The 18,655-nt window shown below is 45.8% G+C and overlaps 2 protein-coding genes across 2 annotated transcripts in view; one reads left to right on the forward strand and one right to left on the reverse strand.

The window, feature by feature from the left end:
- Window positions 1-12,723, forward strand: part of slx4ip (SLX4 interacting protein) — a gene marked incomplete at both ends in the record, with an annotated part of 37,467 nt that extends 24,744 nt beyond the window's left edge. The window contains 2 exons of the mRNA XM_083658291.1: window positions 11,633-11,739; window positions 11,844-12,723. Coding sequence (XP_083514417.1) covers window positions 11,633-11,739; window positions 11,844-12,723 — 987 coding nt within the window. The remainder of the gene's footprint in view (window positions 1-11,632; window positions 11,740-11,843) is intronic.
- Window positions 12,724-16,901: 4,178 nt separating this feature from the next.
- jag1b (jagged canonical Notch ligand 1b) overlaps window positions 16,902-18,655 on the reverse strand; it is a 42,226-nt gene continuing 40,472 nt past the window's right edge. The window contains exon 26 of the mRNA XM_083658458.1: window positions 16,902-17,924. Coding sequence (XP_083514584.1) covers window positions 17,443-17,924 — 482 coding nt within the window. The 3' untranslated portion in view covers window positions 16,902-17,442. The remainder of the gene's footprint in view (window positions 17,925-18,655) is intronic.

Here is an 18,655-nt window from a genome sequence, read left to right on the forward strand (position 1 = left end):
GGTGACAAACAATTCATTCGTGAAAAGTAATAAATATATATTTAATTGCCCAGCTATGTCTATTGTCTTTTTATTTTCACCGACATGTTTTGTGTAAATGAGTCGCTATGTATGATTACCTCTACCGTAACGTTACTGCTATCATCTGATGCATCATCAGACTGAGGGGGAGAGAGAGCTGCGGTGATACACGGACAACTTCTCAGTAATCACTTTAGCCTTCGTGTCATAAGTTGCGGTCTTGCTTTTTGGTGTTTCAAGAGTAAATATCTCCACTCCACGGACATGTTGAGTTACAGCAGCCAGTATACTAGTGCGCTGCAAGCTGTGGACAAGTCCGCCTCGCAATCACATCGTTTACAGACAGGCTACTGTCAGCAACGCAACATAAGCAAAAACAATTCAATTTTGCTCTCTGTGCATGTTTGTTGTGTTGAAGCTAAGCACTAAATGAGTGAGTACAGTAGCGGGGCGTCTCTCTCCTTTGAGAGAGCCTGCATTTCACTCAGTAGGCTACCCCTAAAGTGAGAGTTTATCAAGCAACATGACGAGTTAATTTGCTTTTGACATCGCACGTCCTGCGATGTGACTATCGCGCATGCGCACATCGCAATGTCGATGTGTAAACGATATATCGTGCAGCCCTATTTCGAACCCCCCCAGACCCACCCTCAAAACAGCAGCGGGGGCTGCGAAGTGGCACAGTCTCTATTATGTACTATGTGGATTGCAGCGATTCGACATAATATTTGAGTCTGGGGAGAGACTAGTAGGGGCATAAAGAGGGCAAAACATTTCTCAGAGGGAAATGTGATCATTTTCTCTCATCTCTTCTTGAAGACAATTTTGTGGAGTTGCTTGTCACTTTAAAACTTAACATCCATTTTAGTCCTAGACAAACCCAAGGAAACTTAATGCCATAGAAACCAATGTTTGACAGCACAAAGATTTGATTCTGGTGTAATGGAACATATTTTTAAAATTGCAGTGTCTTTTGGCTTTACAGAATTAGATATTGAATATAGCTGACAGGTCGTCTAGAAACAATTGGCTTATCTAGTTCAGGACCTCGTGTTTAAACGTCGTAACCATTGAATACAACTTTTAAAAATTCTGAGATTTCTCCTTACATATGTTTCCAATCACAGTATTGATATCAGTCAATCATGTGTTGATATCAGTCATTATCAGTTTTATACCAAGACTACACGTGAAACACATTCCCCTCCCTAGGTGCCTGTCTGCCACCTTCCTTGAACTTAAAATTGATATCTAGCTTTACAGACTTTCAAGGAATAGTTGTCAGGTTTAACAGACAGATGTATCTAAAATTACATTCAATGTGCACAATTTTCTTTTGTGGAGCGGAGCCCACCCCCCCGACTCTGCTCCCTCCCTGTGTGGGGGATACTGTTACACCCTCGCCGAGCGACCCGTTCTGCCAAGTCAGCCCAGCTGCACACTTTTACTTCATTTTCGGCAACTCAAACACGGGGGGGCAGTTAAAACGTCGGAATTATTGGGGAAGTCACAGGATGATTATACCTAAACTAATTCGGCAAATTGCACGTCTTGAGAAAGTGTAGTTTTGTCCTCGAAAGGAAGTTTGACAGATTCAATATCTGGTTTGGAAAAGTGTGGTGGAGGACAGCAATCTAATCTAAATCTCTCCACTCTAGTTTATGACATTGTAGCCAACTAGCCATACAGTCTATCCTCATCTGACATAGAAATCCAGTATTTCTGTCTACCCTTCACCACCTCAGTCTAAGTGCAAACACTTTACTTTCACGAGCGTAACTTCTCCAGTGCAGATCTTTCATGCTGCCCTGTTAGAGTTTATGGAATTACAGCAACACCTCCTCATCTTTCCGTTACATGCACATTGCCTGGGTTTGTTCAGACAGAATCCATTTGACACGATTGTCTGCTGTCAGATGTCTTGTGCCTTGATTGATTGGACTCAGATGGATTTGGGGGCAGTGGGTATTTCCCTTTAAGTGTCCATTCTGTGTATATCGTATTGCACTCATGCCCGTGTCATAAGACACTAGTGGTCGGCGATATGGCCCTAAAATAATATCACGATATTTCAGGGTATTTCTGCGATAATGGGATTCTTGACAATATGACAAAATACTGAAAAAAGAAAGAAAAATAGCTCCCCACTAGCGCCCCCAGTGTGTGTCCTTGTCTTTGCTCGATGCCGGATGTGTTTATCAGTCTCACCCTACAGCTACTCTCTACCTCCACCTAGTGTGAATCTATATAAAGCAAAAGCCTAATAAATACTGAAAAGCAATGTGAAAAAATTATGTTCTAAATATTAAAAGAACACTCCAGCGATTTTCAACCAGCGTTGTATCATTACAACATCAGTAGTATATCAGAAAACTGTAAACCGTTTTGCAGTCATTGAGAGTTGATTTGAGTGAAGTTGTGGACCAGTGATGTCGTTCATGCACAAATTACATCATTGGTCTACACCTTAACTCAAATCAACTCTCAACAACTGTCAAAATAAATGAATGACTTCAAAACGGTTGACAGTTTTCTGATATACTACTGATGTTGTAATGATACAAAGCTGGTTGAAAATCACTAGTGTTCCTTTAAGGGAAAGAGTCATCATGATTATACTGTAATCTCTTGCCTGAAGCGTATCATAACAAGATACAATTTCAACAAAATAAGTGTTATAGTTTATGTCAGCATAAGTAACGGTTTGCCTTCAAATATTCAAATATGCCTTCAAATATTACCACGGTTTGTTGTACATGCTCTTTTGTAACCAAACCGCTTCCACACTACTGAAGTCACTCCCGGGTAAATGGTAAATGGCCTGCATTTATATAGCGCTTTTATCCAAAGCGCTTTACAGTCAGTAGGTACATTCACCCATTCACACACCGATGGTGGCAGGCTACCACGCAGGGTGCTGGCACACCAACGGGAGCAATTTGGGGTTCGGTATCTTGCCCAAGGACACTTCGACACGCAGACTGGAGGAGCCGGGAATCGAACCACCGACCTCTTTTATCCAAAGCGATTAGTGGACGACCCGCTCTACCTCCTGAGCTACAGCCGCCCCCCGCGACGTCATTACGTCAACAAGTCGGAATATTGCCATTATGACGACGATATCACAATATACATTTTTGGCGATATGAATATGAATTGTACCGGTATTACCGTGAACGATACGATATGGCACACACACCCCTACCTAACACTGGTTCTTTTTTGTCGACTCGTATTACAGGCGAGCGTCCTTCGGACAGTGTTCATTTGAACCCCGACTCTCCAGAGTATTCTGGGAAATGGTGGTGGAGCCTCTCACCTTGGCACTGACATCAAGGGCAGACGTCTCTCCCATCACATCCCACGATCAGTCGAGCCGCTGTTTTTCTACGGCCTTTCTGCTATTGTTGCCCTTTGAAAATGTCCCTGCACTCTCCGCACGTTGGCTCCTAATGAAAGCGGCGATTGTAATACTTTTAGTGGAGCAGCACAAGTCTTCAGTGAAAAGTTCATATTGTGTAACCAATTTTCCAGTTCAAGGAGGCAGTGCTGTGGATGGCGTTCCTCTCCTCAGGATGTGGTTCTCTGGCCTCATACAGTACGAGCGGAGGGAATTGGAGGGTGGGAGTCCTGCGGTGGAGCTCTCACTAGCCCCAACCTCGAGCGTGGTTAGCGAAGGGAAAGATACCAGACGACAAGGCTCAAACTTTTTCACATGACAAAAACAATTATTTGTTTACCTCCTTCGCTCGGTTCGAATTCGTCGGAGAGGGAGTTTTTGCGGAGCAAAACGGTGCCAGGAAAGTCCTGAATCGAAATGGAAAAGAAATGGCTCTTTTTTTGCACGATGAGTCACGGCTGATGCAAACGCATCGCGCCGCCGTCTGAAAAGTAGCAATGTCGTTGGAAGTGCACGTCAGAGGTAGACGTGTGTTTAGTGTTTACGAGAGGGGTCTTTTTAGCCCACAACTCTTGAGAAGAAACCGCCATGCTTCCCAGCACTCTGGGATGTTCTGGACTCCATTGTTTGGATTCAGTGCGTGTGATTTGTTACACAAAAGTCCTTCACCACAGTGGAAATATCGTCTCATCAAATTAGCACTTCTCATAAGGTCAGGGGGTCATGTTGTGAGGGAACTAAGGTGACGTCATGTTTGACCTTTTAATGTCCACTGGAAGCCAGCATCACACTCCCACACTCGTGCTGTACAGCTACAGTGTCTCTCTCTCTCTCTCTCTCGTACAGTGTGTTCAACGATTAGTCATATCCTGAGCTGTGGTTCGCCATGGAGAGCTTCAGTCATGTCCAATACTGTACTAGAGGAGACTAATGCTGGTTTTTAAAGGAGCTGACGATAGCTAAAACTTCCGTGCCGATATTCAGAATTTATTACATTTTTGCATTTTTCATGACAATAATTGCTGAGTCTGGTCACGACAATAAATAAATAAACTAACTAACTCACTCACTCACTCTTGCCCACAGAATCATAACAAGTGGCAATAACATTAACCAATAATACACTCCATCTCTCTACCAGTATCTCCCTCCCTCCCTCCCTCTCTCCCCCAACACACACACACACACACACCCACCTTTGTCAAAAGCTTTACCTTTGTGGAAAAACTTCGCCGACTTTGGAGCTACTGTATGTTACACCCGCTTCCCAGCTAGCTAGCATAACATGCCTGCTACCCACGCATTCGTCTGAATGTCTAGTTAACAACAGAAGCTAAACATGTTTGCCTGCGGGAGCTCGTCAAACACACCACTAATTACCGAGGTCCAGACCTCAGTGACATAATGTAGCTGCCCGTCCGCCCTGGGCCACTCGGAAGGTGCATCTGGGCCCGATGTGGCCCCGCAGGCCACCAGTTGAATAGGCCTGCCTTTAGAAAGTGACTGTCTTGTCCGATACCCGATCTTTATTGATATCGGCCTGAAATATCAGCAAACCAATGCATGGGTCTAGCTCTAGAAGGGACTGTTGCCCTGCAGAGGTAGGGCCTTGAAACTCGATGCCTGAGAAGTTTGTACGAGTGTGGGAATCAAGCAACAAAAGGCATCTCTCAAGACCACAGAGCCCCCCCCCCCCCCCTCCTCCTCCTCCTTGACATTTCAGGATTACGAGTTGCTTATAAAAAATAAAAAAAATAAAAAGACGCTCCCCTCATGAGTCAGCAGCAACACTGAGCAGGGCTGCAGCATGGGAAGGAAGAGCGCGTGTTTTGTGATTGCGGCCGTTGTTTTCTAGTCAGGCATCGAGTGGGCAGCTGAGGTGAGGGTCCTGCTGGGCTGCAGACGGCTGGATCAAAGGCAGAGCAGATGTGTGTCCCCCCCCTCCCTCCCCTCCCTCCACTGGAAGAGCCTGTGTTTACTCATGACCTCAGCACGTCTCTGTTCTTCACAGGCCTCCACAGCCAGCAGACGCTCGTTCCCATTGGCAGGAGTCATGGTCTCCTGCATAGACTGTCAAAGAGATGGACGTGCATGTAAACCCATTGGTTTTAAAGCCTCCTCAGGTTTGGCGTTTGGGCCGCTGCCAGAAGAGAAAATAAATAGCCGCTGCCATCTTGTTGTTGTTTTTTTTGTCAGAAGTGACATAGTTGTGGCCATGTTTGGACGAGAGAGGGTTTCCCAGAGCCGCAGCACCGCTCGCTATAATTGGTCCGGCATAAGTCAGGCATTTTAACGTGGGCGTGAATGTGTGGAATGACTCCCTTTTCGAACCAGCCTCAAGTGGCCATTTGACGAAGTACAGTTTTTGCTACTTCCTCATTGGCCTCAATGCGACCAACCCGAGACTCCCCCCCCCCCCCCCCTCGGTCTACTGCGTGGCTATAGTGTGTTACAGCACACAATCACGTAATTCCATTCCGCCCTGTCAGAAGCTGCTTTCACTGAGATGTTCTGCCGTGCCCACAGCCTGACCTACCTACCTGAAAAGGAGGCCATCCAAACCCAGATCATGGCTCAGCAGCTTGATCCTTTGCAGATGGGTGGATCCAGAAAAGGTTCTCATTGTGAGGGATAACAACTGTCCTCCCTTTTTATAGAAAGTACAGTATGTGCCCATGCATGTTTGTTGACTCTGTTGCATGGAAGATGTGGTGAGCTTAGACAAACAGGGCATGCTTCCTCTGTGGGAGCCAGGGCGAGTGGGGGGTGAGGTTTTTGTGAGCGTTCTGAGGGAAAGTGGAGACAGTGGAAGTTGTAGACTCGCTCGGTTTCACGCACGTCTCCACGGGAGCCGTTCTACCATGACACTGCTCAATAAACGTCGCTGATGTTTGCTGGTGCCAGTGTGAGGAGTTTGTGGACTTAAGTCTCACCACTAGAAAGAAGACGTTCAAAGGTCTTCCAGCAGAAAGAATACTTGCGTAATTATATCTGTATTACTATGAGTGACTCAAGCATATCTAATTAGTATAAATCAACTGGTGTGACAGTGCTGTGATTTTTACTAGCTTACTTTGTATGAAGACATCTCACCAGTGTTGTGTGGGTTAGGTTAGATACCAAGACAACAAGGACATCCAAAAAAACAAACAACAAACAACCTGGCTCCCAAATGCGGACCTCTCAGATCACAAGCAATGATGAATTGATGTTTGTAGCTTTCCTATGCAGACCTGTGCAGAAGATGGTCCTATTGTCCATATCGGTTCAACGTATCAAAGAGAAAACACGCACATCCAAAACCAGATCGGGCAGGTGCCGAGCTCAAAGGTGAACAAGTAGTACAAAATGAATAAAAAGCTCGCACACTGCGTGGGCTCCAGTTTCAGTGTTTTTTATTTGAATTTTAACGCCCAAAAAGTGACGTTTCGAGCGTCAAAGCTCTTCACCAGACGTGTCTGATGAAGAGCCTTATCGGGTGAAAACCCCATGAATCCAATTCAGGTGACGTTCTTGTTTGAACTTTCCTTGAAGGTTGACATGATCCTCTGTGGGTTGAGAAACTTCTATGAACCCAGTTGGTCTCATGGAATCCTTTCAAAAACCCATTGGAGAAACCGCAAAGTGCATTAGTCGTCAAGCTCCAGACACGGCTGTTTTTTTTCTTAGTTCTCGAAAAGCTGGCATGAATCGAGATGCAAGCTTTTCACCTGCCAACAGCACTATGCTACTGTACAGACAAATACATTATTAAGACTCGTTATATCGGGAATAAATCTGACTTCTATATGTCTACATAGTCTAGGGTGCTGTATAAATAACCAGGAAAAGTTTTGTCATCCTCTGCAGTAGTTGAGTATTTGGGAGCTGCACTCTCTCAGTCTCAGTCGGAGCCTATTAGGCCATATCAGTGCATTACTTTCAAGTGCAGCTGCAATAAAAGATAACCGACGTAATCTCCCTATCTGTGTTCCTACCTTATCTCAGACGGCAGGAGAGAGAGAGTGTTTTATACAATCTCTCTCTGTCGCTTTATCTGTTTGAAGTCGTGTCCAGCAGTCGTCCAGGGAGTGGAGCAAAAGTCTCGATAAGGGAGGTTCAAGTTGGGGGAGAATTGGCAGTGTTGTCTTTTAAAAACGTATTGATTTATTCGCTTGCCTCTCTCCACGCTTCACTGTGTGTCATCTGACATCCAGATGTGCTGTCTCTGTCTCTGTCTCTATCTCTGTCTCTATCTCTGTCTCTATCTCTGTCTCTGTCTCTATCTCTATCTCTGTCTCTATCTATCTCTGTCTCTATCTCTATCTCTGTCTCTATCCCTGTCTCTATCTCTGTCTCTATCTCTCTCTCTGTCTCTATCTCTGTCTCTGTCTCTATCTCTGTCTCTATCTCTGTCTCTATCTCTGTCTCTATCTCTATCTCTATCTATCTCTGTCTCTGCCTCTATCTCTGTCTCTGCCTCTGTCTCTATCTCTGTCTCTGTCTCCGTCTCCGTCTCTGCCGCAGCTCCTGTGGTGGACGTGTATTGTTTGGAGGCCCCGGCTCCGGGGCCGGGGAGGGTAATGTTAGCCTCCTCTACAGTACGTGTTGCATCACCAGAGAGCTGTTTTGCAGCTTTGTGTGGGGGCGAGCAGACTGGCTGGCGTTCAGGGGGTTTAAATCCTTGTTGCTGAGGGAGAGGTGGTGCTGGTGGTGGCTGCAGCTTCTTATTTACCACCATCACTGGCCCCTCCCTCTCTCTCTCTCTCCCTCTCTCTCTCTCCCTCCCTGTCTTGCTCTTTCCATGGCTGCTCTCCAGCCATTGGGGGTTTGCATCATTCCGTACAAGATTAGGCCACCCTGGTTCCCACCCGCTACTTACTGTTTTATCCACATAGCTTGTGATAATTATTCATCTCTCTCTCTCTCTCCCCCCCCTCCCACCCTTCTCCAGTTGCTGCCCCTTCCTCTCTTCCACCTCTCCTCCCCATCTCCATCCCTCCGTCCTCGTCTTTCGCTCTCGTCGGCTCCCTCCACGCCTCGCTCTTTTGATGTCGGCGCCGACAGGAACCCGAAAGACACGAGAGCTTTTTTCCCAGCGAGAGCCTCCTCCCATCGGCCTCTTCTTGTTGGCTTTTCTTTCAAGTTTCACTTTCAAACGGCATTTATTCATATTAAACAGACGAGGAATACATATCAAGGCATTACAATGCAAATGATAGCAAACCCACATCTTTCTCAGAATTGTTTGTCGTCGTCCGTGGGCGGGTGCGTCGTGCGCGCGCGTGGGCGCGTGTGCGTCGTGCACGCGCGTGTCACTGTCGCAAAGATCCCAGGCTACAGCCATGATTTGGGTGCATGAGAGCCGCGTAGTAGAGACAGATCCCCCGGCCCACACTCTTTTTAATGGGACTCCCATCTCGACACAAAGGCCGGCCTGTGGACAACTTCCTGTGTGAGGATTCTTCTGTTGGTGGGCACGCTGGAGAGACTGCTGAGGTCAGGGGATGTGACTCTGGGGGACGGGGGGGGGGGTTGCCTTCTCTTTTGTTGCGCCCCTCTCTCTCTCTCTCTCTGTCTCTCTCATTCATTCGGTAGTATCTCGTCCCCTGGTTTCTTGTCCTCTCCGCCTACTTCCCTGTTGCTCAACCCCCCGCCCACTCCCCTCCTCCATCTGGCCTCTTTATGTCGTCCTACGGCACCACAGACCGTAGTGCAGCGGCGAGGTCTCACAGCCAGTGCCAAAACCACAATGCCCCAAGTTGCACTTCGACCCTGGGACGATTACTCCTTCCCTCTCATGTATCGCTTCCTATATTGTCTCTGCTGCTATCTTGAAATCTCAATTTGTGCAGTCAGCAGAAACACACTCTTTTTTTTGCGTGTGTGTGTGTGTGCTTTCTGGTCACGGGAGCTGGATTCCGAATCTTACAAAACACGTTGATTATTTTACCAACCAGTTTTTGGAATAGTAATAAAACCACAAATAGCAATTGTTAGTGGCTGGTAGAGTCAACATTGAGCTTTTGGCTGGTAGTAATTTCCCCACTCCAGTAGTCTGTGTAGACTGTAGCGTAGCTGTTAAGTCCATTTCTTTTCGGCTCCTTTTATGAGTTATTTCTAAACGCTAACAAGACATGAGACCGAGTAAGTGTTCCTTGAGTGTATTCTGCTTCACCTCTCACAGAGCTACTCTGATATTCTCCCACCGACGTTTCTGATGCAATTAGTTTGGGCTAAATTGACAGGCTCTGAACCTTTATGTTCTGCTCAATTTCCCCCCAGCGTCCCTTGTCATGCTCATAAGTCCAGGTTCTGTTCTGGCCCAGCCAAGGAAAGGACCCGCCATTAACCTTCATTAGTGGCCTGTTGAAGGCACACGTTGGTGAGATCCACTCTCCTGCTCTCCCCTCGTTCTGCCTCAGAGGATGCCTTTACCCCCATGATCTTACCCCCGTGTCCACCCATATTGAAAAGACTTCAAAGTGTGTGTTTATATTGAACTTTTAACCCTTATTCAACCAGGCAAGTTTAACTTGGGACACATTATTTACGACAATGGCCCAGGAGAATAGTGACAGGGGCAGGGAAGGTTACACGCACGCACGCGCGCACACACACACGCGCACGTGCACACACACGCACACGCACGCACGCACGCACGCACGCACGCACACACACACACACACACACACACAACACACACACACACACACACACACACACACAACACAACACACACACACTCACACACACACACACACACACACACACACACACTCACACACACACTCACACACACACACACACACACACACACACACACACACAAACACACCATCAATTCATCATGGCTTGTGATCTTTGGGAGCCAGGTTGTTTGTTTTTGGATTTCCTTGTTGTCATGGTATCGTACCCATAATCGTACAGAACCAACACAAAACTGATGAGCTATCTTCATATGTAGCCAGCTAGTCGCAGCACTGTCTACTACTTTGACACGCTTGAGCGACTCAAAGTATTAGAGATTATAATAATAACACAATTATTCTTTCCAGTGAAGTTGACTGGAACAGCTTGCTAGCGGTAAGACGCGAGTCCACATACAGTAGTCATGCTGTCGGCCACAAAGCAGCTCTCTCTGACTAGTCTGGGATTCAGTGCCTTGCTCGAAGGCAGTGTCAAATGTTAGTTGTTGAGGGCGGGGAGAGGGGACCTCCTATTCCTTTTTCTTGTCACCTTATGTAGCCCCGCCCACTTAACCCAGTTGTGTTTATGACTTCCTGTTCCAAACACCGTCTGTTTTACCTGGTCACTAGTACTGTACTGTCACAGGAAGTGTTTTATCTGATCACTAGTACTGTACTGTCACAGGAAGTGTCAACACAATAGGAAGTCACTGGCTGACCCCTGTGTTGGAACATGGTGGATAGATTTCAAGCAGTGAGCCCACCAGTTAAACACACGGGACTACTGCCACTAAATTGTTCATGTATTATCCTCTGTCCCCCTAGAGGCCCAGACGTGTATTTTTCTTGCCTATTTTTGCATTTTTTCCATTGCCGTGCCTCATTTGCATTTTCCCCTCGCCCCGGCTATTAATGAGCCTTCTTAAATGGCCGCTTTAACTTGTCAACATGGTTTCACAGTTTAGTCATTCCGCCCGAGGCTGCGAGTATGACTCCAAGCCTCCCGAGTGGAGAGACGATGAAACGCCCGTCACACACGACGACGGCGGCCCGCTGATTCTTTTTACAAGCCTTTGAAGTGGTTTGCTTTGGACGGTGTTAGTCAAGCGGGGGGGACTCATTCTCCGCGCCAGCTGGGGTGTTACTAAGTGTCTCTGAAGGCACGATGATCACAAACATTCTTAATGCACGATATCATAGTTTGAATATAACTCGTCTGCCTCAGCTCAGACGACGTCTCACTAAGACAGCCAATCAGTGAGAGTATGACATCGGGGAGACGGCGCTGTCTGGAGTTGAGCAGAATCAAAAGGGTTATGAATGTATGATCAATTCAGACTACTTTTTGTATTGCATTTTTAATTATATGGATTATGTTATCATTGTTCCAGCAGGTTAAGTCTCTCGGGGATATTAATCTGCCTTTCTATATTATGTCTGAAGATGCCAGATGATGACAGCAGTCTGCTGTGGAGCCAAACCTCGCCAGAGCGTGCCAGGAATAATATTTTTTGTTTACACTGATTCTGTTTGTCCTCTCTAGACCGAGCTGAGTGAACAAAGTCGATCCGAATATTTTTCCAGAGTGGGAGAAACCCAAGAGCCTTTAAACGGCCCCGCGAAAACAAAGAAGACCGTGCTTCAAAAGATGTAAGCATCATGATCTAATGCAGAACTTTCCGACCCGCCACCGGTCAGAGAGGAACACTCGTCTATCTGTTCATATCCTCTCTTGTGCTTTTTGACCTTTTCAGGGCCAGACAAGCCAGCGTCCGGCGAGAGCAGCAACCTGACCAGAGGGCCGGCGCTGAAGCCCAGAGAGAGGAGCTCAGACCCGGAGCGTCAGAAACGAGCCCCGGAGAGACCGTGTGCGGCACTGGAGAGAAGGCGCCCCTCCCAGAGGCAGAGCAACGGCCAAACGTGCCGCCTTGCCCGGCCGCCACCCTAGTCGAAATGTCTCAGGGTGAGGGTGAGAGTAGACGAGAGCAGAAGCAGGCCCTGACCCGGGAGGAGCAGCTGACCGAGAACACACGTCTCCCACGCAGCAGCAGCAGCAGCAGCAGCACCGAGCCCGGCGGAGCCTCAGTCGTTTCCTCCTCCCAGCGTGAGATCAAGGAGAAGACCGGCAAGAGCAAGAGGTGCGAGCCGAGCGACGCGAGGGAAGACCCGGCGCGCCCGCACCGGGCCAAGAGGAGGAGGTGCCTTGGAGCGCCTCCAGCCTCGTCATCATCAGCCTCCTCGGCCCGTGAGCTCACCATGCGAGCAGCGCACCCCGCCGAGCGCTCCTCGCAAACATCCAAGTATGACCTCCTTCCTCCGCCGCCCCTTCTTCCTCCTCCTCCAGTGGAAGCCAAAGCCCGGGCAGAGTCCAAGGCTTTCCCAGTCTCCGAGTGCAACCAAACCACACTGGAAGTAGAGCTGCTTACTCCAGGGAAACGGGCCCAGAGGCTCCCCCTCACAAGCAATAACACGGCACAGACAAACCAAAACAGGCTGGCCGCAAGTCTGAGGGGCCTATCTGTCAAGCCTGCATCCTCGGGCTGCTCTATTAGTTCCAGATCCACACTCCACGCAGAGGAGGGGAGCGACTTTGTGCCCAGAACCTCCAGATTACGACGGCTGAAGAGGTCCTAAGGGGGGGAGAGACAAGCTAGAGCAAAGATGCCTGACGCCACGGAGATAGAGATGATATTGTGTCAGGGGCGAAGATGTTTACCCCCGTGCAGTCTCCTCCGCAGACTTGGGTTTTTTAGCCGCGCGCACACACACACACACACACACACACACACACACACACACACTCGCCTTGTACACACTTCACATTTGAATACAATCTCCATTCTTTCTCTCACACGCGCTGTGTGTGTGTAGAGACGCAGGCACGCACGCACACACACAGATCAAATGCTTCACATATTGTGGCAATTGATACATGACTGTTTGAGTTATGCTTTTGTCAAATAGTTGAAACAGACTTTGCCTCCACCCATAAGTAGTGGCGGTCAAGAGAGGCTCGCAAATGAAAGTCGAAAAACCTTTAATTGGAGTTTAGATTTGTTTTTTTGTTGAAGATTGTGGATTTCAGACAGGCAGGAGCCATGCAGTACTACGTCATGGCTCTCAGTCTGAAACACTGGCTCCTGCGTGTCTGAAAACGCTCCAGTTTCTCTGCTGAAGCTCCACTATGTGATTGATTTCCCTTTCCAGATTCATTTCATCACCCCTCTTTGTTTTTTAAGTTGTATTTAAACCAAGTTTTTATATTGTGGTTAGCACGCATTCCCGTTCTATTCTGCCCAGTATTTTAAGTTATTGAGCACCTGAGGTTTATTTCTTTTTTTAAAGCAAGTCTATTGTACAATTCCTATTTTGAATTTAACTGTCCAAAATATGTGTTGGTCCTGCAACAGTGTTGAAATATGTGTGGTTTTTATGTGGCAAGAGGCAAGACTTCTTGAGTATCAAAAGTTGAGGTGTGGGCGGCAGCCGTCTGCGCCGTCTCTGCAGAGACACTCTCTACCAAGTCGGGATGCACAGAGGAAGGCCAGGGGGCCACTTGGACGACAGAGGGTGCCCCTCTCTCACCCCACCAGGACAGAGAGAGCATGGGGCAACTATAGGCCAACAGTCGCACGTACCCCAGTACTGGCATGGTGCCCCTAATTTAAGGCCTAAGATGTTCCACTAGATGACTCATAAAGTTGCCTGAACACGTTAGTTTTGATTAATGACTTATTTTCATGGAAACACATTTTATGGTTTCAATAAAGATGTCTTCCCTCCCCCTTAGGAAAAGCAGTCCCTGCGTCTTTGTGGAAATATGCAAATAGGTCTGAAGATTCATGGGAAGCAACCAGCATGAGATACCTTGTTGGTCCTTGTTGTCTTGCTGACACACAACAGACCAGCTGATGATGGTGTAGTCAACCAACATGACTTGTAACATGATCATGGCAGTTAAACAGTGTCCTGTCCAACCGATGTTAACATGAACCACCGCTCCTCTGTCCACCCCCCCTCCCTTCAATTAGTGCTGCTGGGTGTAATCTGAACCGGGACCATCCCAGTCCCTAAGCAGAGGCCTCTTGATCCAATTCTGTCCTTATCAAGGCACCGACAAGATGGTGGATTAGTGAAAGTGACCCCAGTGTTTCAGATCGTTCTGGAGAGGTGTTGCTAATCTGCTGCCTTAGCTTTAATCCTTTTAAACAGATTCGGCAGAAGACTGGGCCTTAAGCTCAGTTCAACTCTTACACCACAACATAGGCCTGCTAGATTGAAAGGGTTTTGTTAAGTAAGTTACTTCAACCTGTCCTAACAAGGACCAGTGTTGGGGGCGTAGTTAACTACATGTAGTTGAACTACATTTTGCAGTAACTTGCTGGTAGTTCAACTACATTCATATCTATGTAGTGAGTCAAGTAACTGATTTTGGGCATTTTTTGTAGTTAACTACTCAAACTACAATTTAGGGTAATACAATTAAATGAATATATATATATATCTCAATTAAATGAATATATATATATATATATATATAACCATATAAAGTGTTTATCTCTATGGGATATAGATGTGATGGAGATATATCTCTATGGGATATAAAAGTGATAGAGATAGGCACCGTGCCTATCTCTATGGTATTTAGATGTGATGGAGATATATCTCTATGGGATATAAAAGTGATAGAGATAGGCACCGTGCCTATCTATGGAATTCAGGTGTGATAGAGATATATCTCTATGGGATATAAAAGCGATAGAGATAGGCACCGTGCCTATCTCTATGGAATTTAGATGTGAGATATATCTCTATGGGATATAAAAGCGATAGAGATAGGCACCGTGCCTATCTCTATGGAATTTAGATGTGATAGAGATATATCTCTATGGGATATAAAAGCAATAGAGATAGGCACCGTGCCTATCTCTATGGAATTTAGATGTGATAGAGATATATCTCTATGGGATATAAAAGTGATAGAGATAGGCACCGTGCCTATCTCTATGGAATTTAGATGTGAGATATATCTCTATGGGATATAAAAGCGATAGAGATAGGCACCGTGCCTATCTCTATGGAATTTAGATGTGATAGATATATCTCTATGGGATATAAAAGCGATAGAGATAGGCACCGTGCCTATCTCTATGGAATTTAGATGTGATGGAGATATATCTCTATGGGATATAAAAGCGATAGAGATAGGCACCGTGCCTATCTCTATGGAATTTAGATTTGATACAGATATATCTCTATGGGATATGGATGGGATAGAGATATAAAAAAAAACAGAAGAACCCAGATTAGTTTACAACTAAAAATATAACATTGAATATATTGGGTGTCAGCTATTGCAATAAACTCAATTGAGGCATTTTCTGCTGGCATGTGACTTTTTTGTAGGCTATATTTTATTTCATATCACACATGTACATTGTCAATTTAATTTTTTTTTAAGTAGCCTGTACTTTTTCTGCATAGCTTGTATAGGTTCCTAAACTACATTTTCCCCCAGGGTAGCTTTGCTAGCTTTACTTCCATGGTGAAGTAGTCGTTAGCTTCCTAAGCTATATGCTTTCAAAGTTAGCTTCCCCAGCACTGACAAGGACAACATTGTCTGAGGATCATGTGGAGCTTTGGGTATTTCTGTCACAATGTGTGTCTTCAGGATTGACTTGATTAATGTGAGGCGCGCTCGCTACAACATAATTAGTTGTAAACACATTTGGACAGAGACCTTGCTCTCGCCTATGATGTGTCTTCAGTTCCCACGCTAGGCGCTCTGAGAAGCAGCCCTTCATAATACGCTCTGACATGTTTGGCACAATGCATCAGAGACAAGACGCTTTTCACTCGCTCTTCAGAACAAAGACAACTTTAATTCTCCTTTTCATACAAAATATTTTAATAAATATAACTTTCAAAAAATATATTGCCAGATCAACACAAATAATTCTCAAGTTCATAACACAAGTCAAAAAAAAAAAAAAAAAGGACACAAAATGTTGCCATGATCTCAAACGGTTAACAAATGAGATAAAACATGTTTGTCTTTTAAGAGCCTCAATTAAAAAGAAATGTGCACAGAGAGAAAAGCAGACTCCTGCAGAGCAAGGCAGTGTGTGTTATCATATGCGTGTTCCCATTGCCCCCCTACTGTTCAAGTACTGACGGTCTAGCTTATGATGATATGCCGACTAAAGCAGATGGGAATTCTGGCGTGTCGTATCGATGTGATTTGCCTTACAAGCTGCTGGATTTTGACAGCCTTTGTATGTCAACGGGTTCAATTTTGGAAGCTGCTAAAGGATTTTGTTCCCTTAAGTGTTTATCCATTAGTGGCAAGCAATATGTCTGCCACGATGTGTGCATCCCTCAACGCAGCCGGTCTCTACTTGCTGTCCTAACCTCACTTGCCTTCAAATCAAGGTCCTGGCAAAAATGAATCCAATACAATGAAATGAAATGTCAAATAATGTGAAATTAAAAAAAGAAAATTCTTTCAGGCCAAAAGTGCCCATCCTTTGTCTTCTTTGAAATTTGGCATTTATAGAAAGAGTAAAAAAAAAAATTAAGTCATTGAAAAAAACGGTAAGCTCCGCAGCTATCAAAACCTTCAAACTCTAGACAGAACATATAAATAAAAAGGAATGATATCTTAAGGCTCTTGATTATTAAGTTAATAAATCAAATATACACAATGATTAATACAAAAAATGTACATATCTACATGTTCTAAATCGACACATAAATTCTTCATATTGGCAGCGACTGCTGACATTGATCCCGCCCCTCCCCACCCGCCCAAAAAGAAAACGTAAAAATAAATAATAAAGTTGATCTTTTTTTCTCTCATTTTTGACAGTTGCTGAGGTCTAAAGCTGAAAAGGCACTTTCTCCAAACAGAACTATATCATCACCTAGGGAGAATTCAAACACGTACTAAAACAATTAGCTCTAGTGTTGAATGTGTTGGGTACTTTTAGTCATTGTACAACAATTACTACTAAAGACAATTTTAAATAATGCTGGGAAAAAAGAAAGGAGAGGAGCGGCTTTGACGTGTCCACCAAATAACCAGGAAATGAAATGCATCGGGGGACACTTTCAGTTCGGTAAGTGAAATGTATACCAGTGCCAAGCATTTCCAGCCAACCAAAGCAACCGTCACTGCCAGTGTAAGCCAGCTTGTCAGAACTTAAATTAACACGGGGAATATCTGAAAATACTAACTGTGGAGTCAACGTCGACGTGACAGGTTAGGAACTACACATCCCGAGGCTTCCCCGTTCCGCCCGCCACCGGGGTCAGAGGGCGTAGGGCTTGGTTGCACTGCAACGCAGCTGTCTGCTATACAATGTAGTCCATCCTGTTTAGGCTGTTTGCTGTCTCTAGGTCTCTGTTGTCCTGTTTGTTAGTCCAGTTCGGGTGTTTGCTGGTTGTGGAGTTTGGGTGGGAGATGGGCAGAGTCTTCTCGTCCCTCTCCACCAGTGTGTATGCTGGCTGTTTGGCAAAGCGGCCCTTCTGCAAGTGCCTCTCCTTGTCGTCCTCATCCCCCTCCGGATGATTTGTCCTTATTTTGGCAATGATGGAGTTCTTGTCCTCGTAGTCTTTGATGGCCACCGTGAGGCCCACGTGCTTCTCGATGGGGTTCTTGATCTGATTGAGCTGCTCCCGCACGTTGTTGGTCGTGTTGTCCTCCTGGCCGGTGGCCGAGGCGTTGCCGTGGTTGCCCTGTTTCCGCCGGCGCCGCATGCACCACAGGAAGATGGAGACCAGCACCAGGACCCAGATGACGATGAAGACCGAGCTGAGGAGGGGCACCAGGTAGTCTGACAACACACAGAACGGACAGTCAGGGTGATGTGTGCATAAGTTACACAGTAACAGGACTGCAACTGTTATTTTCATTATCGATTGATCCGACGGTTATTTTCTCGACAAATCGATTAGTCGTGTGGTCTATAAAATGTAAGAAAATGGTGAAAAATTTCACTTTTTCCCCAAAGCCCAAGATGACATCTTCAAATGTCTTATTTTGTCCTGACCAACAATCCACAACCCAAAGATAATCAGTTTACTGGCATAGAAGATTAACCAGAAAATATTCACATTTAAGAAGCTGGAACGAAATACTTCTTTCTTAAAACCTAGTCTAAACAATTAATTGATTATAAAAAATATTGAACGATCAATTTTCTGTCGATCGATTAATCGACTAATTGTTGCAGCTCTACACAAATAACTAATATCCAATTATTTTTTAATATTATATATTTGCACTAAATCAAGGTGTGTAGCATCACTAACATGCTCCCGCTGGTGCAACCTGACCTCTGAGCCCCTAACAGAGGAGGAGGCCAGGCTTGTGTGTGGCCGACTGGCCGTGGCAGAAGTCTGCTGTCACCATGTTGATGAATGGACACACACATGCGGGAGAGACTTGGGTCTCCAGACAGTCAAAGCTATGAGCCAATCTAGAGGCCAGCATAGCCACGGTCTTTCCATAGCAATCCTGGCTACGATTCTTTTCGGAGCTCCATTACAACGACCATCATGAGAA

The sequence above is a fragment of the Poromitra crassiceps genome, assembly GCF_964638095.1.
Source record: "Poromitra crassiceps genome assembly, chromosome: 22".
Classification (NCBI taxonomy): Eukaryota; Metazoa; Chordata; class Actinopteri; order Beryciformes; family Melamphaidae; genus Poromitra; species Poromitra crassiceps.